We start from the raw sequence: 21992 nt of genomic DNA on the forward strand, positions 1-21992 counted from the left end.
CCTCCGCCAGGCCCTCACCTCGCCCAGCCTCCCACTTCCACTTTGCCCCGCCTCCCATCACGACCTCCCTCTTACCACACCCTCGCTATGCCCCGCCTCCCGCCTTGCCACACTCCTGCCATGCCCTCACCTTGCCCCTCCTCCTGCCTTGTCACGCCCCCACCTCACCTTGCCCTACCTCCGGCGGTGCCCCCTACCTCTTCCTGCCTCCTGCAGATGTGGATGAATGCCGCACCAGGAACGGTGGTTGCCACGTCCACTGTGTTAACACCAAGGGCAGCTACCAGTGCGGCTGCGGCCCTGGCTACTCTCTGATGCCCGATGGGAGGGCGTGTGAAGGTGGGTGGGTGCGGCCCCCTCCTTTCGGCCTGGGATGTGGGAACCCACCTGGCCCCTCCCAAGTGAAGACAGCCACACCCTAGCCGGGCCACTGACCCCGCAGAAGTGTCCCTGGGGCTCCCCCTCTGTCCCTTCCCACCTGCAGCCCGACCCCTCCCCTGGTCCCCCAGATGTGGACGAATGTGAGCAGAATCCGGACATCTGTGACGGGGGCCAGTGCACCAACATGCCAGGGGGTCACCGCTGCCTCTGCTATGACGGCTTTGTGGCCACGCTGGACATGAGGATGTGTGTAGGTGAGGAGCTGGGACTCCATACAGGTGGAGGAGGCAGCTTCGCTTCACCCGCCAGGTCTTCCACAAGGAGACAGGCGGGCAACAGGGACACTAGTCCTGTTCCTGGAACACGTGGGCAGGGGGGCTGCAGCTTTGTTCTTGGTGGTCTTCTCCTGGCCACCTGCACCCCAAGGCCTTCACTGAGACCTGCGGGATCTTGTTCACAGCAGCAGAGACCCCGAACCTTGTTCTTTTGAATACACTTATTAAACACCCACTGTGTACCCAGCGCATACAGCTGGGTGCATGCCCGGCTTTGGGAGTCACCTTATAAGATCATCATAGACCGAGGGGTTTATGCAGAGGAAGGTGTGTGAGACAGAAGGGCGCTGTGTTCTCTGAGCTCTGCTTCGGGACCTTGTCACTATCGTCTTCTGGTGGGGGCTGGTCAGCACAGGTCCTGGGGAGCAGATGTGAACTGGTGACTCCATCAGGGCAGAGCTGGGGCCAGAGTACGAGGATGTAAAAAATGGAACCCTCCCAGGGAGATGTGTCCAGCTCAGTGCAGCTTAAGCATTCCAGATCACAGGAATCTTAGGAAACACTGAACAAAAGGGGGTTGGGCCCAAGATAAGTAGGAAATGCTGCCTCCTCCATCCCTTCTTGCAGATCCACATTGGCAATAAAGGCTCTGAAAAGGTCTTCAGGCCTTAGCTTTAGCTTCCGTCCGTTCTGTTCCGTTCTGTCGCTCAGTCGTGTCCGACTCTTTGCGACCCCATGGACTGTAGCCTACCAAGCTTTTCCGTCCATGGGATTCTCCAGGCAAGAATACTGGAGCGGGTTACCATTTCCTTCTCCAGGCTTTAGCTTAGCATCCTCTTAATGTATTGGTGTGAAATCTTTTGGGGAATGTATGTCCAATGTGTTCCATGGAATATGAACTATAGAATGTTGACTGAATTCTCGCAGCTGCCCAGGGGTGGAATGGGGGAGCTATGCCCAGTAGTGGAATTAGGGGCGCTCCCTACCCTTGAAGATGGGCAAAAAGAACGTGGACACAGGGGACCCATGTGGCGGGCACGCAGCCATGCTGCTGTACCCCACCCTCACCTGCTTCTTCTCCTGTCACCTCACAGACGTGGACGAGTGTGACCTGAACCCCCACATCTGCCTCCATGGGGTCTGCGAGAACACCAGGGGCTCCTTTGTCTGCCACTGCCAGCTGGGTTACATCGTCAGGAAGGGGGCCATGGGCTGCTCCGGTGAGCTGGTGGTCAGTAGAGCAGATGCAGGAGGCGCCCCTGAGGGACCAGCTCAGGGTCCGTGGGGTCCACTCCATCCCTTGGGGCATAGCAAGGCCAGACCTTGTTCTTACACATTTCCACTGGTGGGCCCTCACGTTGAAGCAAAAATAGGATCCGATCACATGCCCGTGGGGCTCCCTTGACGCTCTGGGTGGGGAACTCTGGATCCCTTAGCATCCACAGCGGTTCCCAAGGCATGCAAGCCTGATGCTTTTAAGTGTCACAGTGATGAACGTTCTAACATGTCAGTCGTTCATGACCACAGACCTGGTGCCGCAGAACCACAAATGTCTCCTCTCTATAGGACAGTTCTGGAGGGCAGAGTCTGAGGTCATGGAGTCAGAAGGCCTGGTTCCTTCTCAGGGGCCCAGAGGGAGAACTTTCTCATTCCTCTCTCCTCACCCCTGGTGGTGGCCACAATCCTTGAATGCATCACCCCAGTCTCCATGTCTGTCATCACGGGGTGTTCTCTCTGCGTCCAGATTTCCCTCTTCTTATGAGATCACTGATCATTGCATTTCGGACCCCCTGTAATCCAGGAGGACCTCATTTTAATTTGGTTACATTTACAAAGATTTGGTTTCCAAAAAAGGCCACATTCAGAGGTTCTGAGAGTCAGGATTGAAACATGCTTTCTTGGGGGGGAAAACATAATTCTATTTGACATCATTATGTAGTTATTTCAATGCATACTAGAAGCTAACATTAGAAAACAGAGCATCCGAACCGTGATTTCTTAGAGATCGTTGTTATATGTTTTTCTTCTAAAGTACATTCATGTAAGTAAAAATGGGAGACAGCGTAAAGAAACTTTTAGTGAGGACGTCCATGGTGGTCTAGCGGCTAAGACTATATCCTTGCTCCCGGTGCAGGGGACCCAGATTTGATTCCTGGTCAGGGAACTAGATCCCACATGCTGCAACTAAGAGTTCGCATGCCACAACGAAGACCTGTTGCAGCCAAATAAAACATTTTTTCTTACAAAGGAAAAGCTTTCAGGGAATGGTAGCTCACTTAGGTGGCTGATGAACATTGCAGAGATGATAAGGCTGATGCAAAATTGGCTGAGGGTTAGACACTCTGGTTTAGAAGGAAACCCTGCTTTAGAGGGAGAGTGTGTTCATTAAGACAGTGACTTTTTTTTTTTTTTTTGGCTGTGTCATGTTAGTTCCCCAACCAAGGATTGAACCCAGGCCCTTTAGTGAAAACTAGGAATCCTAACCAAAGACAGTTCCTCTTATTGTCTACCCTGAGTCTCTCATGCTGCCATTTCAGACCATTTCTGGGGCATGTTGGGAGTCATGCCCTATTGGGTTTGGGGGTTTTCCTTTTGGGCTCTGGGTAAGGGTGGAAGCTCCTGAAGTGGTAAGGGGGCATTTCTGGGCCCAGTCCTACCCTAGGGAAGGTCTTTTCTCCTGCTCCTGCCCTGAGTCTCCCCACTCTGTACCTGAAACCAGGTTTCTACTAGGCCCAGGCCTCTTGGGGGGTCCTCTGTCCTCCACCCCATCTCCTGGTCCTGCCCTCTATGCCTGGGTCCCTCTTCTCTCAGATGTAGATGAATGTCAGCTTGGGGGCCACAACTGTGACAGTCACGCCTCCTGCCTCAACACCCCGGGAAGTTTCAGCTGCAGCTGCCAGCCAGGCTGGGTTGGGGATGGCTTCGAATGCCGTGGTAAGTGTCTGGGGGCCAGAGGTCTGGACAGAGAAGCAGAGGTGGGTGGGGTGAGTGGGCAGGCTACAGCCGGGCAGAGGTGGCTGGGCTCAGGCATGTCCATGGGGAAGGGTCAGTGTTGGGATTTGGAGGGTCTGCCTCCCCACAGCCCCCCAACGCACACACCTGGGGGACCCTGGGTTCCATCTCCTGCAGACCTGGATGAATGCGCCTCCGAGGAGCATGGGTGCAGCCCGAGAGCTGACTGCCTCAACGCCCCTGGCTCCTACCGCTGTGCCTGCCGCCTGGGCTTCTCTGGGGATGGCTTCTCCTGTGAAGGTGAGGTCAGGGTGTGGAATGGCAGGGCTGGAGGGTCCAGAAAGGACGGCCAAGGGGGCTGGAGTCTGAGGTGCCCACGACTCACACTGATCCACTCACTGCTCTGTGGATGCCAGAAAGGATGTACCTTCAGCCCTTGGGGCCAGAGGCCAGGCCCTGAGTCCCTTAGGGGCAGTCTTCTCCCCTGGAGTCTGAATGCGTAGAGTTTTCTAGGTGTGGGGACAGGAATACCTGCTTTCTGTTGGCCCTGCACCCCAGATTGTGAGCGACCATGTCCCCTGTCCTCTCCCTGGCTCTGACTCAGTCACCTGCCCACTAAGTCAGGGTCTGAGTCCCCCGGGCTACTTGCCAGCTCCCTGTAACTCCAGGTGATAGTGAAGGGCTTGAGTGATCAGGGCCACCTGCCCCCACCATGTGGGTCCTCACCTACTGACCACCAGCCCCCCGCCTCTGAGCCCCCTTAGACAGGGACGAGTGTGCAGAGAACGTGGCCCTTTGCGAGAACGGGCAGTGTCTCAATGTCCCCGGCGGGTACCGCTGCGAGTGCGAGATGGGCTTCAGCCCCACCGAGGACCAGCATGCCTGCCAGGGTGAGGTCTGGGGCGGCCGGGGTGCGGGCAGAACAGGGGGTCCCTGGAGTCGCTGGCGCTGGGGGCAGCAGGAGCGGGATGCTGGCCGGGCTGTGCTCACCTGGACTCCGCTCCTCCTCAGATGTGGATGAGTGTGTGCTCGGGAACATCTGTGTGTTCGGGAGCTGTGAGAATCTGCCGGGGATGTTCCGCTGTATCTGCGACGAGGGCTATGAGCTGGACCGCGGTGGTGGCAACTGCACAGGTGTGGGGTCCACAGGGTTTAGGGTGGCAGGCTTGTTCCGTAGATTCCCACATATCTCTTCTCACACGCCCTCTACAGAGTGGAGGGAGTCCTTGTCTGACCCCGTCTCCAATAGCGCCCCTTCCCATTAACCTTCATCATCATCATCGTTTATCATCCCCCAAATAAATGCAGTGAGTCAGGGAGACTTCCCTGGCAGTCCAATGGTTAAGATGCCGTGCTTCCACTGCAGGGGGCACAAGTTCGATCCCTGGTTGGGGAACTAAGATCTTTCATCCTGCATGCCGTGTGGCCAAAAGAAAAAAGGACACTGTAAATCAATGAAGTCGAGCTCCCTCCGCCGCAACCGTCAAAATGGTCTCCCACCTGTCTATCCCAAATGGGGGTCAGCAGACTTTTTCAATGAAGGGCCAGCCAGTAAATGTTTTCAGTTTTCGGCAAGTCTTTGCCCTGTAGCTTAGAAACAGACGTAGGTGGTAAGTGAATGAATGGCTGTGCTTGTGTACCAGTAAAATTTTATTTACACAGACGGACAGGGGGCCGGATTTGACCCACAAGTTGTAGTCTGCCAGCCCCTGGCTTGAAACTTGTCCTCAATATCAGTTTTTGTATGTTAGCTCGTGGACTCTGCTGGCAAAGGCAAACCTCCAGGCCAAGTAGAAAAGAGCAGGGAAAGGCAGGGGTTTGCCTGGGACAGGCTACTGTCCCATCAGGCTTTCTTCCCAGGGGTCTTGTCCCTAAGACCAGCCCCCAGCAGCCAGGTATTCGACTCCCCAGGAAAAAGGCAGGAGGGAAGTGAGTTGAGAGGGGAGGATCACTGCTGATGGTGTCCCCACCCCACAGATGTGAATGAGTGTGCAGATCCTGTGAACTGCATCAACGGCCTGTGTGTCAACACCCCCGGCAGCTACCTCTGCAACTGCCCCGAGGATTTTGAGCTGAATCCCAGCGGCGTGGGCTGTGTGGGTAAGTACGCACTCTGCTGCAGGTGGGGTTCTGAGGTCCATGTGCTGGGTGGGGCCATGCTGTGTCACCCACATCCACCTGCTCCTGATAGACAGGCCCTTGGCCAGAGCAGTCATCCCTATCTTTTGAGGTACAGCCTTTGGGCTCTGGACTGACAGATCCACAGAGTCACACATGCACACAGACACGTGCTCACACAGACATACATAGAGTAATACACAGTTACATATGCAAAGAGGTGCAAACACACACACACACACACACCCTATTTCTCCCCACCACTTGCTAACCACCCCTTTCCGCCTGTTTAGATACCCGGGTCGGGAACTGTTTCCTGGACACACAGGATCGAGGGGACGGTGGCATTTCCTGCAGTGCGGAGATCGGGGTTGGCGTCACCCGGGCGTCCTGCTGTTGCTCGCTGGGTCGGGCTTGGGGCAACCCTTGCGAGCTGTGCCCGCTGGCCAACACCAGTGAGTCCCTGCGTGGAGTGGGGACAGGAGGAGACAGAGACCTAGCCCTGGTCCAGGTTCCCTTAGGGCTTAGGGGTCAACTCTGCCAAGGGAGGGACCCTGGGAACCAGAAAGGGAGAAGGACTCAGCCTGGGTCCCACAGCACATTCTCAGCAGTTCATCATCTCAGCCTCTCCCCAGTCTTCTCTGCCATCTCTCCCTGCAAATTCTTTGCATGTTTACATTTACTTGCCCACTCAGTCAGTCAACGAACACTGAGAATTCCTAGGGCATAGGAACCTAGAGAAGGATGAAATACAGCCACTGCACGCTGCCCCTCACCAATAAACCAACAGTCCCTGGACTGTTGAGAGTACAACTATTCTAAGAGTCTGTTTGAGACATAGTGAAGGCCAAACAGGAAGCCATGGAGAGGAAGGGGGTAAGGGAACGCTTCCCAGGAGAGGGACTTGAATGAGGTTTTGAAGAATGAGTAGGAGTTTTCCAGGCAGCATAGAGGGAAGGGTGTGTGGTGCAGTGGGAACAGCATGTGCCAAGTCCTCCGGTGTGGAGCAGGGAGGCACGTGTCTGTCTATTTCAGGGCATATGTGTGTGTGTGAATGTACATGCAAGATCTTCCTTTCATGGGGAAAACTTGTAGTCACATTAGAGTCTGGTTTTGGATCACAAGAATCCTTTCCCCCTAGCCCCAACTACCACCACAAAATCCATCTGCTCACATGCTGAATGTGAACAAGTGTTTACACACACACACAGACACCAGATCCTCCATGATTGTACCAATGTTTCTAGGCCCCAGAAGCTAAGGAAGTAAAGGGATGTAGTTTCTATGGTAACAGGATGCCAGGCCCATTCTTGAGCCCTTTTTAGGGGACCTCCCCTCCTGTGCTTCCCCTGAGCTTTGCCCAAATGCCTCACCCTACAGCCCCTCACAAGAGCTTCTTTCCCTTGCAGCTGAGTACAGAACCCTGTGCCCAGGGGGTGAGGGCTTTCGGCCTAATTCCATCACTGTCATCCTGGAAGGTGAGTTCCTGGTAGACTATCCATCCGTGTACCCACTGATTGACCTTCCTCTCATCTCCCATCACCAAGGAGCAGAGTTGGGCAACTTTGGGGTGGGGGGGCAGGTCCTCTCAGCTCTTCCACCTGTTGGTTTGTTGATTCATCCTTCTCTCCAGTCCGCATCGACCCATCCATCCATCCCCCATTTACCCATCCATATATCCATCCCCCGTCCATCCATCCACCCTTTCTTCTTTCCTTCCTTCCATCCATTCATCCATATACACACACATGTAAGTGCGTTCATCCATCCACTCATCCACAATCCGCCCATTCATTATCTCATCTACCTGCCCGCCTATCCATCCCGTCATTCTTTTCATCCACTGACCCATCTGCTTATCTGACCGATTCTCTGCTTTTCACGTCCACTTATCTACCCATTTGTACATCTGTCCTCCCATATCCATCCATCCATGCATCTACTCGTCCCCCCTTTCATTCACTCATCCGCCTGCTCACCCGCCCATTCATTCACACTCATCTTCCTGTCCGTTCACGTTGTTCACTCATCCACTGCTTTTCATCTCTATCCACCTACTCACCCACCCATCCACCCATCTATTCTTCTGTCCAAAGTGGATCATGAGATGGGAGAATCCCATCGAGAGGGAGCTTTGTGATGGATAGATGGATGGATGAGAGGACGGACTATCCAATGAAGGGAAAGAGGATGAATTCAGGGTGACATTGACCCAGGAGACAGCTCTTGGGTGTCCTCAAAGAAGCAGGAGGTCCCTGGGGAAGGCATGGGTGTCCTCCAAGTACTCTGCTTAGGTGTAGCTTCCAAGCACAGCTTCCTCACTTTCTGACAGACATTGACGAATGCCAGGAGCTGCCAGGGCTGTGCCAGGGGGGCAACTGTGTCAACACCTTCGGTAGCTTCCAGTGCGAGTGCCCACCTGGCTACCACCTCAATGAGGATACCCGCATCTGTGAGGGTGAGCTTGAGCCCTCTCCTCCCTGACTGCATTTCTGCCCAGCCTCACCTCCTCTTCAGGGCCTGCAGGCTCACATGCCCCACTCCAGAGTCTGCTCACATGCCTTGCTGCCCAGGGCCCACTGGAAGGGCTGCGAAGTCTTCCTTGGAATGCCCCAATCTACCCTCTGCTCCACTGCTTCTTCCCTGTCTCCCCGTTGCCTGCCCTCCAGCCTCCTTCCCACTCAAAATGATCTGGGTTTATCGCAGCAGCCATGCACTTCCTCAGGACAAAAGCTGACCAAGGCCCAGAGCTAAGAGAGGAAGGAAAAAGACACCAAAGGAGCAGCCACACCTTTCCTCTAAGCATCCCCTTCACTTGTCTCTTAGGATCCTCTCTTGCATCTCAGTAACAGCCAACAGTTAACTGGTGTCTGTGGTTGTGTGTCACCACGGAGCTGAGCATTTATTCATTCATTTACCAAAACAGCCTCATGGGGGAGATGTTCCTTTTATGACCCCATTTTTCAGATTCAGAAACTAAGGGAGTTAATTAAGTCACTTGAGTGGTGAAAGTGAAAGTGTTAGTCATTCAGGCATGTCCGATTCAGCAACTATAGCCCACCAGGCTCCTCTGTCTATGGGATTCTCCAGGCAAGAATAATGGAATGGATTACTATTCCCTTCTCCAGGGGATCTTCCTGACCCAGGTATCAAACCCAGTCTCCTGCATTGTAGGTGGATTCTTTACTGTCTGAGCCACAAAACCAGCTGGAAGTGATAGAAACTGGGTCCTGGCCCAGCCATTCTGGTCCTTGATCCTGAGCTGTTTTGAGTCATCCATCCATCTGTCCACAACCCATTCCTTTTTTCTTTTCAACAATATTAACTGAGCACCTGCCTGCCACCAGACACCAGCATCAGCACACAAGGACAGCAGATTGTCCACTCTGAGCAGCACGCTTTAGTTGTTCAGTCACTCAGTCGAGTCCCACTCTTTGCAGCCCCTTGGACTGCAGCACGCCAGGCTTCCCTGTCCTTCACTGTCTCCCAGAGCTTGCTCAAACTCATGTCCATCGAGTTGGTGATGCCATCCAACCATCTCATCTTCTGTTGCCCCCCTGTCCTCCTGCCCTCAGTCTTTCCCAGCATCAGGGTCTTTTCCAGTGAGTCAGCTCTTTGCATCATCTGTCCAAAGTATTGGAGCTTCAGCTTCAGCATCAGTCCTTCTAATGAATATTCAGGGTTGATTTCCTTTGGGATTGACTGGTTTGGTCTCCCTGCTGTCCAAGGGACACTTAAGAGTTTTCTCACGCTTTAGAGACTCAAGGAAATGGTGAAGGCTGGGAGAGATCTAAGCTCGAAAGTCCCTTTGTATGTGTAGGTGGGAGCTGGCAAACCAGAATCAGAACCCAAAATGCTTGAAAAGTATTTTATCCCTCCCTGCTTCTCCTATCCCATAGACTATCAAAAGAAAAAGGGAAAACTTCTGTCATCAAATATGGCAGTGTGCTGCATTTTTTGACTATCACAGAGCAGGAAGATTTCAACCTAAATGTTGACCTTGGCTATGGAGCCTTGCAGGGTCAGTTTGTGTCTTTGAGGGCTGCAGTCTTGCAGTACTTTCCAGCTTTCAAGCTCAAGGGCCCTCTACTCTGAAGCCCCCACTCCCCAGCCCTCTCCACTTAGTTTAATGCTCTGCTGTTGCCATCTTGAAATTCTTCATATACTTTAAACAAGGGTTTTCATGTGCAATGGGCAAATTCTATTTAGTCCTTGTTGAAAATTTTATCTAACTCCTAGAATCACTAAGTCACATGGTGATTCTGTGTTTGATTTTTTTGAGGAACTGCCAAACTGTTTTCCACAGCAGCTGCACCATTTTGCATTTTCACCAGCAACTTTCGAGGGTTCTGGTTTCTCCACGTTTGTTATCAACACTTGCTATTTTCCATCATTTAAAGTAATATTATCCTAGTGGGTACGAGGTGGTATCTCATGGTCTTGATTTGTGTTTCCCTAATGACTAATGAGGTTGAGTACATTTTCATGTGCTTATTGGCCATTTGTATATCTTCTTTGGAAAAAGTGTCCTTTCAGGTCTTTTGCCCATTTAAGAACTGGGTTGCTTGTCTTTTTGTTGTTAGTTGTATGAGTTCTTTATATATGCTGGACAGGACTCCCTTCACCTGTATGATTTGCAGAGTTTCTCCCATTCTGTGGCTGCCTTTTCCTTTCTTGATAGTGTCATTGACGAATAATAGGTTTAAATTTTTATGAAATCCAGCTTATCTGGGTTTTTTTGTTTGCTTTTTGGTTTGTGCTTTTGGTGTCATATCTAAGAATCTATTGCTAAATACAAGGTCTTTAAGATTTACCTCTGTGTTTTCTTGCAAGGGTTTTATGTGTTAGCTCCCCTGTTTAGGTCTTCTATATATTTTGAGTTAATTTTTATGTATGGTGTGAGGTAGGATCCAATAATACACAGAAAGCTGTACAAAAATGATCTTCACGACCAAGATAATCACGATGGCGTGATCACTCACCTGGAGCCAGACATCTTGGAATGTGAAGTCAAGTGGGCCTTAGAAAGCATCATTACGAACAAAGCTAGTGGAGGTGATGGAATTCCAGTTGAGCTATTTCAAATCCTGAAAGATGATGCTGTGAAAGTGCTGCACTCAATATGCCAGCAAATTTGGAAAACTCAGCAGTGGCCACAGGACTGGAAAAGCTGTCTTCATCCCAATCCCAAAGAAAGGCAATGCCAAAGAATGCTCAAACTACCGCACAATTGCACTCATCTCACATGCTATTAAAATCATGCACAAAATTCTCCAAGCCAGACTTCAGCAATATGTGAACCATGAACTTCCAGATGTTCAAGCAGGTTTTAGAAAAGGCAGAGGCAGCAGAGATCAAATTGCCAACATCCGCTGGATCATGGAGAAAGCAAGAGAGTTCCAGAAAAACATCTATTTCTGCTTCATTGACTATGCCAAAACCTTTGACTGTGTGGGTCACAATAAACTGTGGAACATTCTGAAAGAGATGGGAATACCAGACCACCTGACCTGCCTCTTGAGAAACCTGTATGCAGGTCAGGAAGCAACAGTTAGAACTGGACATGGAACAACACACTGGTTCCAAATAGGAAAAGGAGTACGTCAAGGTTGTATATTGTCACCCTGCTTATTTAACTTATATGCAGAGTACATCATGAGGAACGCTGGGCTGGAAGGAGCACAAGCTGGAATCAAGATTGCCGGGAGAAGTATCAATAACCTCAGATATGCAGATGACACCACCCTTATGGCAGAAAGTGAAGAGGAACTCAAAAGCCTCTTGATGAAAGTGAAAGAGGAGAGTGAAGAGGTTGGCTTGAAGCTCAACATTCAGAAAACAAAGATCATGGCATCTGGTCCCATCACTTCACGGGAAATAGATGGGGAAAGAGTGGAAATAGTGTCAGACTTTATTTTTTGGGCTCCAAAATCACTGCAGATGCTGATTACAGCCATGAAACTAAAAGCCGCTTGCTCCTTGGAAGGAAAGTTATGACCAGCCTAGATAGCATATTAAAAAGCAGAGACATTACTTTGCCAACAAAGGTCCATTTGGTCAAGGCTATGGTTTTTCCAGTGGTCATGTATGGATGTGAGAGTTGGACTGTGAAGAAAGCTGATGGCCGAAGAATTGATGCTTTTGAACTGTGGTGCTGGAGAAGACTCTTGAGAGTCCCTTGGACTGCAAGGAGATCCAATCAGTCCATTCTAAAGGAGATCAATCCTGGGTGTTCATTGGAAGGACTGATGCTAAAGCTGAAGCTGCAATACTTTGGCCACCTCATGCGATGAGCTGACTCACTGGAAAAGACTCTGATGCTGGGAGGGATTGGGGGCGGGAGAAGAAGGAGACGACAGAGAATGAGGTGGCTGGATGGCATCACCAACTCGATGGACATGAGTTTGAGTGAACTCCGGGAGTTGGTGATGGACAGGGAGGCCTGGTGTGCTGTGATTCATGGGGTCGCAAAGAGTCGGACACGACTGTGCGACTGAACTGAACTGATCTAATCGTCCCAGCACCATTTGTTGAAAAGCCTCTTTTTTCTCCATGGAATAGTGTTGTTGAAAATCAATTGACTATAGATGTCTGGGTTTGTTTTTGTACTCTAAATTCTGTTCCACTGGTTTATAGGTCTATCCTTATACCAGTACCACACTCTTTTGATTACTATAGCATTGTAAGTAGGTTTAGAAATGGGGAAGCCTGACTCCTCCAAATTTTTTTTTCTTTTCTCAAGATTGTTTTGGCTATTTGGGGTTTCCTACAATTCCATATGAGTTTTAAGATCAGCTTTTCCATTTCTTCCAAAAAAATAGGTCATTGGGATTTTGATGAGAATACATTGAATCTATAAATCACTTTGGGGAGTATTGACATTGTAACAATGAGTCTCTTAATTCATGTCCACAGGATGTCTTTCCATTTATTTCAGTTCAGTTCAGTTCAGTTGCTCAGTCGTGTCTGACTCTTTACGACCCCATGAATCACAGTATGCCAGGCCTCCTTGTCCATCACCAACTCCCGGAGTTCACTCAAACTCATGTCCATCGAGTCGGTGATGCCATCCAGCCATCTCATTCTCTGTCGTCCCCGTCTCCTCCCGCCCCCAATCCTTCCCAGCATCAGAGTCTTCTCCAGTGAGTCAACTCTTTGCATGAGGTGGCCAAAGTATTGGAGTTTCAGCTTTAGCATCAGTCCTTCCAATGAACACCCAGGATTGATCTCCTTTAGAATGGACTGATTGGATCTCCTTGCAGTCCAAGGGACTCTCAAGAGTCTTCTCCAGCACCACAGTTCAAAAGCATCAATTCTTCGGCCATCAGCTTTCTTCACAGTCCAACTCTCACATCCATACATGACCACAGGAAAAACCATAGCCTTGACTAGATGGACCTTTGTTGGCAAAGTAATGTCTCTGCTTTTTAATATGCTATCTAGGCTGGTCATAACTTTCCTTCCAAGGAGCAAGCGTCTTTTAGTTTCATGACTACAATCAGCATCTGCAGTGATTTTGGAGCCCAAAAAAGCAAAGTCTGACACTGTTTCCACTGTTTCCCCATCTATTTCCCATGAAGTGATGGGACCAGATGCCATGATCTTTGTTTTCTGAATGTTGAGCTTCAAGCCAACTTTTTCACTCTCCTCTTTCACTTTCATCAAGAGGCTTTTGAGTTCCTCTTCACTTTCTGCCATAAGGGTGGTGTCATCTGCATATCTGAGGTTATTGATATTTCTCCCGGCAATCTTGATTCCAGCTTGTGCTCCTTCCAGCCCAGCGTTCCTCATGATGTACTCTGCATATAAGTTAAATAAGCAGGGTGACAATATACAACCTTGACGTACTCCTTTTCCTATTTGGAACCAGTCTGTTGTTCTATGTCCAGTTCTAACTGTTGCTTCCTGACCTGCATACAGGTTTCTCAAGAGGCAGGTCAGGTGGTCTGGTATTCCCATCTCTTTCAGAATGTTCCACAGTTTATTGTGATCCATACAGTCAAAGGTTTTGGCATAGTCAATGAAGCAGAAATAGATGTTTTTCTGGAACTCTCTTGCTTTCTCCATGATCCAGCGGATGTTGGCAATTTGATCTCTGCTGCCTCTGCCTTTTCTAAAACCTGCTTGAACATCTGGAAGTTCACGGTTCACATATTGCTGAAGCCTGGCTTGGAGAATTTTGAGCATGACTTTAATAGCATGTGAGATGAGTGCAATTGTGTGGTAGTTTGAACATTCTTTGGCATTGCCTTTCTTTGGGATTGGAATGAAGATTGACCTTTTCCAGTCTTGTGGCCACTGCTGAGTTTTCCAAATTTGCTGGCATATTAAGTGCAGCACTTTCACAGCATCATCTTTCAGGATTTGAAATAGCTCAACTGGAATTCCATCACCTCCACTAGCTTTGTTCATAGTGATGCTTTCTAAGGCCCACTTGACTTCACATTCCAAGATGTCTGGCTCCAGGTGAGTGATCACGCCATCGTGATTATCTTGGTCGTGAAGATCGTTTTTGTACAGTTCTTCTGTGTATTCTTGCCACCTCTTCTTAATATCTTATGTTCCATACCATTTCTGTCCTTTATCGAGCCTATCTTTGCATGAAATGTTCCCTTGGTATCTCTAATTCTCTTGAAGAGATCTCTTGTTTTTCCTGTTCTGTTGTTTTCCTCTATTTCTTTGCATTGATCCATTTATTTAGGTTTTATTAATTTTTCTTAGGAGCGTTTTATAGTTTTCTGTGTACAAGTCTTTCACCTCTTGGGCTGCATTTATTCTTAAGTATTTTATCTTTTGGATGCTAAGTGGAATTATTTCCTTAATTTCACTTTTAATTACTTTTTGATAGTGTGCAGAAATACAACTGAAATTTCTTCGTCAGTGTTTTTTTGATCTTGTATTCTTCAATTGTGCTGACCTCATTATAGTTCTAATTATAGTTCTAATAGTTTTCATTCTGTGAATTCTTTAGTATATCCTATATGTCAGGTTCCCTGGTTTTGTAAGTTTTTGACTGGGTCCCAGAGTTAGTCAAAAGTTAATTTTGTCAGTTTTTACCCAGTTCCGTAGTTGTTTTTTGTGGAGGAATAGAACTTCAACATTCCCTACTCTGCCATTTTTGGAAATGTCACTCCTAGGGAAATAAACTACTACTTGTTTTTGTGTAGCCCATTAAGAATGCTTTTTACATTTTTAGAAATTATTGGAAAAAATCAGAAGAATATTTTGAGCCACATGAAAATGACATGAAACTCACATTTCAGTGGCCGTAAATCAAGTTTTATTAGAGCATAGCATGCTAATTTGTTTACGCATTGTCTATGACTCATTATCTATGGCTGCTTACATGCTCCTACACTGCCTACACTATGGCAGTGTGAAAAGCTCATCAGAGACCATTGTTGCCTGACAATACAAAAAAAGCCCTGGTGGATTAGCAGTAAAGAATCTGCCTTCAGTTCAGGAGACAGAAGAGACATGGGTTTGATCCCTGGGTTGAGAAGATCCCCTGGAGAAGGAAAGGCAACCCACTCCAGAATTGTTGCCTGGGGAATCCCGTGGACAGAGAAGCCTGGTGGACTACATTCCGTGGGGTCACAAAAGGATCAGACACGACTAAGCAACTAAGCAACAACTTGCTTTGCAGAAAATGTTTGCTGCCTCTGGACTAGGGGGTTGATCTGATTGAGAATCAACTTTTTTCTTTTAAGAATATTTTATTCAAAGGACTCTTGCTTCCTTTTCATCACACTGGGAAGCACGGGATTGCCCCACTCTTGGTGATAATACCATTGATTTGTAAACTCAGGTCATATTTTTTCTTAATAGAGCAGGGATCATAGTAAACTGTTTTCTGCACCTAACACCGTGCCATGTCTTTCCACATCACTAAGATATCTGTGCATTTGAAGCTAATCTTGAAACTAGACTCAAGCACATAGTAAAGTGGTTCTGGCAGACCTGGGGTGGGGAGTTACCCAGATGATTCCTGGATACAGACAATTCCTCCCTCCCTTGCAGACATCGATGAATGCTCTGCACACTCAGGCATCTGTGGCCCTGGAACCTGCTACAACACTCTGGGGAACTACACTTGTGTCTGCCCTATGGAATACCTGCAAGTCAACGGTGGCAATAACTGCATGGGTATGAAGTGTGATGATGAGAGAGACCAGTAATTGTAAAAAAAAAAAGCACTAGCCTATGGGAGGGGCTTCTGGAAGTCTCCAACCCTTGAAAGAGTGTGGAGAAGCATGTTTGTTGGGGGAGAGATGAAGGGTGAGTGTATTTGAAATGCTGCTATGCAGCGGTGAACAAGGCTGCAGGGTTCAGGGCTGCCATGAACGGTTGTCCAGGTTGTGCACTGCCCAAGAAATGTTAACATGTGAAAGGCACTCTCCTGTGTGTTGCCTCAGAGAAGTCAAGCCAGTAGTTTTCAAATGGATTTGTGAATGAGCTTCTGCCTCTCTGGCTGTCTTCCTCTGGTGTCTCTTGCCTATATCCTTCTCCCCCTTCTCCCCAACCCAACTGCAGACATGAGGAAGAGCTTCTGCTTCCGGCATTACAACAGCACGTGTCGGAATGAGCTGGCCTTTAACGTGACCCGGAAGATGTGCTGCTGTTCCTACAACATCGGCCAGGCTTGGAATAGACCCTGTGAGGCCTGCCCGACCCCCGCCAGTAGTGAGTGCCCCTCTCCTGCCTTCTTTCCAGTCTGGCCCTTTTCAGTGCAGTGTTTAAGGCAGCCTGCTGAACTTAGGACTCCTGGATGAGTCTGTTGTTTTGATTAGAGCCAAAGAGTTGAAATTCCATCCTGATCAGTGTATGGGGAAAATCAGTATATCCTGATTTTGCAGACTTGTGGAATTCAGGATGGATCAGTGAGGCTTTCATCTGGGTTAAAGAACCTTGAAGACTCACAGATTATCTGGGGGTGGGGGGTGGTGTCAGTGAGTGCGTAGGGCCAAGAGAGAAAAACAGAAGTGGTCAGAGACACCAGGGCCCCATGAACTGGGAAAGTAGCGAGCTCATAGAAGCTCTAGAAAAGATTACAGAAATGTCGATTGGGATGAAGAAGGGTGTTCCAAGCAGCGGGCAGCAGGAGAAAAACCCTAAAAGAAGGACTGAGCAGTGGGGGTGAGCTCTGTTAGAAAAATCTATCAGCCGCAGGGCATCAGAAAGAGCTGCAGGAATGGAGTGGCAGCCAGAGGGGGCAGCCGAAGATTACAAGTGTATTGTTGTTCAGTCTCTCAATCACGTCTGACTCTTTGCAACCCCATGAGCTGCAGCATGCCAGCCACTCCTGTCCTCCACTATCTCCCAGAGTTTGCCCAAACTCTTCCATTGAGTCAGTGATGCCATCCAACCATCTCATCCTCTGTTACCCCCTTCTCCTCCTGCCCTCAATCTTTCCCTCCATCAGGGTCTTTTCCAGTGAGTTGGCTCTTCGCATCATGTGGCCAAAGTATTGGAGCTTCAGCATCAGTCATTCCAATGAATATTCAGGGTTGATTTCCTTTAGGATTGACTGGTTTGACAAGCGTATTAGTGCTATGGAATGAATGCTTGTGTCCCTCATTCCAGATTTCATATGTTGAAGCCCTAACCCCCAGTGTAATAATAGTGTTTGGAGGTGGCGCCTTCAGGAGTTAATTAGGTCATGTGGATGAAGCCCTCTAAATGGGATTAGTGCCCTTATAAGAAGAGACACAAGAGTTGCTCTGTGTTCCCCATGTGAAAACACAGCAGGAAGACAGACAGGAAGACTTCTCACCAGACACCAGATCTGCCGGTGCCTTGACCTTCAACTTTGCAGCCCGCAGAATTATGAGAAGTAAATGTTTGTTATTGAAGCTACACTGTTCATGGTATTTCCTTATAGCAGCCTGAACTGAGACAATGAGTTCCCTAGGGTTGTGGTGACAAATACCACAGACTTGGTGGCTTTAAAAAAAGAAAAATATGGGAAACTTTCTTGGCAGTCCGTTGGTTAAAACTCCATGCTCCTAATGCAGGGGTAGTGGGTTCGATCCCTGATTGGGGAACTAAGATCCCGCATCCTGCCCAGTGTGGCCAAAACCAACCAAGCAAACAGAAATGTGCTTTCTCACAGTTGTGGAGGCTAGCAGTCAGAAGTGAAGGTGTGAGCAGGGTTATTCTTCCTCCAGAGGCTCGAGGGCAGAATTCTTTCTTACCTTGTCCATCCTCTGGCGGCTTCTTTGGTGTTGCTTGCTTGTACCTGCATCATCCCTGTCTGTGCCTTCAGCTCACATGACTTCTCCTCATGTCTCCACCCATCTCTCCTTTTCTTATAAGGACACCAGTCATTGAGTTGTGTGTGTGTGCCTAGTTACTCAGTCGTGTCTGACTCTTTGAGACCCCATGGACTGTGGCCCACCAGACTGCTCTGTCCATGGGATTCTCCAGTCAAGAATCCTGGAATGGGTAGCCACTCCCTTCTCCAGGGGTTTTTCCTCACCCAGGGGTTGAACCCACATCTCCAGCATCACAGGCAGATTCTTAATCATCTGAGCTACCAGGGAAGCCCAATCATTGCATTAGGGCTACCCTGATCTAGGATCACCTCAACTTGATTAAATCTGCAAAGATCCTGTTTCCAAGAAAGGTCCCAGAACGTCTGGGTGGACAGGAACTTTGGGGGTGGGAGGGTCATTGTTCAACCCAGCACAATGGAGTGGGGAGGGGTCATTACTGGGTATCTCTGGGTGCCAGACCCCGTTCTGAGTTCTAGAAAATAAGAATATGGTGGACCCAAGCTGTGCAGTCTGGGAGGAAACTGCAGATGGCCAAGTCTTGTCATGAGATCATAAGATAGATCAAATGTCACTCACAGATTATGTGCTGGGACTCGGGTACCTGCCTGAGTTGTGTGCACCTGAATCGGAGCTGCAGGTGGAATATCGATGCGGCAGAAGTCCATACTAGGCTCAGTGGCCATCATGTTCTCATCATGATGCAGGCAGAAGAGTGAGTGAGGGGCAGGGCAGGGACCTGGGGAAAGGGGGCACCAACCTAGTGCCTGATGATGTCTGTCAGGTGGGTCCAGGGACACCTACCCACCTGGGGATTGAGGTCAGGTAAGCAGAATCTTGGTGTCAGCAGTGGGATATAATTAGACTGTGAATTGCCCAGGGGAATTCCTAGCTGGCTCAGTGGTAAAGAATACACCTGCCAATGCAGGAGACTTGGGTTCAATCCCTGGACTGGGAAGATCCCATGGAGGAGGAAATGGCAACCCACTCCAGTATTCTCGCCTGGGAAACCCCACGGACAGAGGAGCCTGGTGGGCTGCAGTTCAGGGGGCTGCAAAGAGTTGGACATGACTTAGCGACTGAACAACAACCACAACAGCGAATTGCCAGGGGAGCCACAGGGTCGTTTCATCCTCTGTCCATGGCCAGAGTGACGAGCCGCCCTGGGTCCTCGGGCTGAAGCAGACGGTGCTAGGAAACAGCAAAGGGAGCAGTATGTGCAAAGTTGTGGTAGCGTAACAGAGCAGGAATATCCAGACGTGTAATGAAATCAGGGTAGCAGGAGGGCAGGAGTTCCTGTTGGCAGAAAGGTGGGGCTGGGGGAGAGAGGAAGGGCTGGAGGCCCCGAATGTAGAGGCTGCATTTTATGGTGAGGATGGTGGGGCGTGGCTGGTGGCACTCACAGAGAGAAGAGATGTGCCTGTGTGTTGGAAGATCACACGGCACCGGGGCCTGTAACCCTCCCAGTGCTGGACAGGGTGGAGGGAGTTATCAGAGGCCAGGTGAGCACCGGGCTACAGGGATGGATCAGGTGATCAGAGGCAAGAGGAGGGGTCCTCCTAGCAGGGCTGCAGCCCCAGCCCCCACTCCCCTGTTTTCCTTTGCACAGTGGATTACCAGATCCTGTGTGGAAACCAGGTTTCCGGGTTCGTCATCGACATCCACACAGGGAAGCCTCTTGGTGAGTGACCTCCATGCCCACTTCTGCCCCCCGCCACTGCCTGGACCCCCTGGTCACTCCGTGCCCCGAGCCCTGCCCCCTCTATCCCCTGCCCCACAACTCTTTCCCTTCCCTCCTCCTCTACCCCACACCCTTGCTCTCCCATCTCCCTGGGCCAGGAATCCTGCCCCTCAGTCCTCCTCCTTTTTTTAAAAAAGCAGAGAGTAATTTTAATAAATTGTTCTTCGTTTTTAAAAATTCTGTTAAAATATCCATAACAGAAAATTGGCCATTTTAACCATTTTTAAGTGTCCAATTCATAGCATTAAATAGATTCACACCATGGTGCAACCATCCCCACCATTCATCTCCAGAACTTTGTCATCTTCCCCTACTGAAACTGTGTTCTCATGAAACACTGACTCCCCACCCCTTCCCCCAGCTGCTTGGAACCCCCATTCTACCTTCAACCTGTGGTGAGGTCCACAGTTTATGGAGAACTGTGGTCTCCACAGAAGCGGACTCAGACAGGATTTGTCCTTGTTGTTTGCTGTTCTTGTTCAGTTGCTAAGCTGTGTCTGATTCTTTGCAACCCCGTGGACTGCAGCACACCAGGCCTTCCTTCCTCCGCTATCTCCTGGAGTTTGCTCAAACTCATGTCCATTGAGTTGGTGCTACTATCCAACCACCTCATACTCTGTTGCCCCATCTCCTCCTGCCTTCAATCTTTCCCATCATCAGAGTATTTTCCAATGAGTTGTCTCTTTGCATCAGGTGGCCAAAGTATTGCAGCTTCAGCTTCAGCATCAGTCCTTCCATTGAATATTCAGGGTTGAGTTCCTTCAGGATTTCCTTTAGGATTGACTGGTTGGATCTCCTTGCAGTCCAAAAGACTCTCAAGAGTCTTCTCCAACACCACAGTTCGAAAGCATCAAGTCTTTGGCACTCAGTTTTCTTTATAGTCCAACTCTCACATCCGTCTATGACTACTGGAAAAACCGTAGCTTTGACTAGATGGACCTTTGTTGGCAAAGTAATGTCTCACTTTTTAATATGCTGTCTCATAGCTTTTCTTCCAAGGAGCAAGCATTTTAATTTCATGGCTGCAGTCACCATCTGCAGTGATTTTGGAGCCCAAGAAAATAAAGTCTGTCACTGTTTCCATTGTTTCCCCATCTATTTGCCACGAAAATCAGCCCTGAATATTCATTGGAAGGACTGATACTGAAGCTGAAACTCCAATACTTTCGCCACCTGATTCAAAGAACTGACTAATTGAATAAGACCCTGATGCTGGGAAAGATAGAAGGCGGGAGAAGGGGACGACAGAGGATGAGATGGTTGGACGGCATCACTGACTTGATGGATATGAGTCTGAGTAAACTCCAGGAGTTGGTGATGGACAGGGAAGCCTGGCGTACTGCAGTCCATGGGGTCGCAAAGAGTCGGACATGACTCAGCGACTGAACTGAACTGAACTTCCTTCAGGATTGACTGGTTTGATCTCCTTGCAATCCACAGGACTCTCAAGAGTCCTTTTATTATATGTCTGGCTTATTTCCCTCAGTATAATGTTCCCAAGATTTACCCATGTTGCAGCATGGATCAAGGTTAAATGAGGTCTTGTATAATGTAAGTTAAATGAGATCTTGTACCTGAATGCCAAATTTCAGCTGTGCAGTATTTAATTGATGAACCTATTTTCAGTTGTCTTCATCCCATGGATGTATTCTCCTTATTTCTTTTTTTAAAAAAAATAATTAATTAATTTGGCTGCACTGGATCTTAGTTGCGGCATGCAGGATCTTTGATCTTTGTTGCAGCGTGCACAATCCATTCCCTAACCAGGAATGGAACCCTGGCCCCTGCATTGGGAGTTTGGAGTCTTAGCCCCTGGATGACCAGGGAAGTCCCTCTCCTTACTTTCAGCAATTGGAACAGAGAAGATGAGATATGATTCCCCTCCAGCCACCCCTTCAAATCTCAGTCTCCTTCCCCCTCTCCCAGGGGTCCAAGGTCGTAAATCAGCGCCCCATGGGTGGACACTTAGGCTGATTCCAGGTCTTCTTTATAAACAACAGCTTTATTGAGATATAACTCGTGCTTTATGCCTGGAGTACTTCTTTCTAGTGCCTTCTTCATGCATTTAAACATATATTGAGGTTCCCCCCTTTGAAAATGTATGGCATTGTTTTCTGGGAGTTGGACATAAATCCTATGCTTTCCCACATATTGTCTGTAGGACAAACAAAACCTTGCTTTCTTCCCCCAGAAAAGAGTCGTGAAGAATCAGCCAGGCTACTACACACAGCACTGCTTCCTTCTACATCCTGC

General features: G+C 49.0%; 1 protein-coding gene across 1 annotated transcript in view; it reads left to right on the forward strand.

Annotated features, from left to right (window-relative positions):
- Positions 1 to 21992, forward strand: part of FBN3 (fibrillin 3) — a 123242-nt gene that overhangs the window by 75269 nt on the left and 25981 nt on the right. Inside the window, 14 exon segments of the mRNA XM_088839315.1 lie at positions 217 to 339; positions 510 to 635; positions 1751 to 1876; positions 3468 to 3590; positions 3786 to 3908; positions 4373 to 4498; positions 4620 to 4742; positions 5586 to 5708; positions 6020 to 6181; positions 7136 to 7204; positions 8059 to 8184; positions 15747 to 15872; positions 16260 to 16409; positions 19608 to 19679. Of these exon segments, the coding sequence (XP_088695441.1) occupies positions 217 to 339; positions 510 to 635; positions 1751 to 1876; positions 3468 to 3590; positions 3786 to 3908; positions 4373 to 4498; positions 4620 to 4742; positions 5586 to 5708; positions 6020 to 6181; positions 7136 to 7204; positions 8059 to 8184; positions 15747 to 15872; positions 16260 to 16409; positions 19608 to 19679 (1698 nt within the window).

The sequence above is a fragment of the Moschus berezovskii genome, chromosome 8, assembly GCF_049115385.1.
Source record: "Moschus berezovskii isolate FMDL1 chromosome 8, NW_MosBer_1.0, whole genome shotgun sequence".
Classification (NCBI taxonomy): Eukaryota; Metazoa; Chordata; class Mammalia; order Artiodactyla; family Moschidae; genus Moschus; species Moschus berezovskii.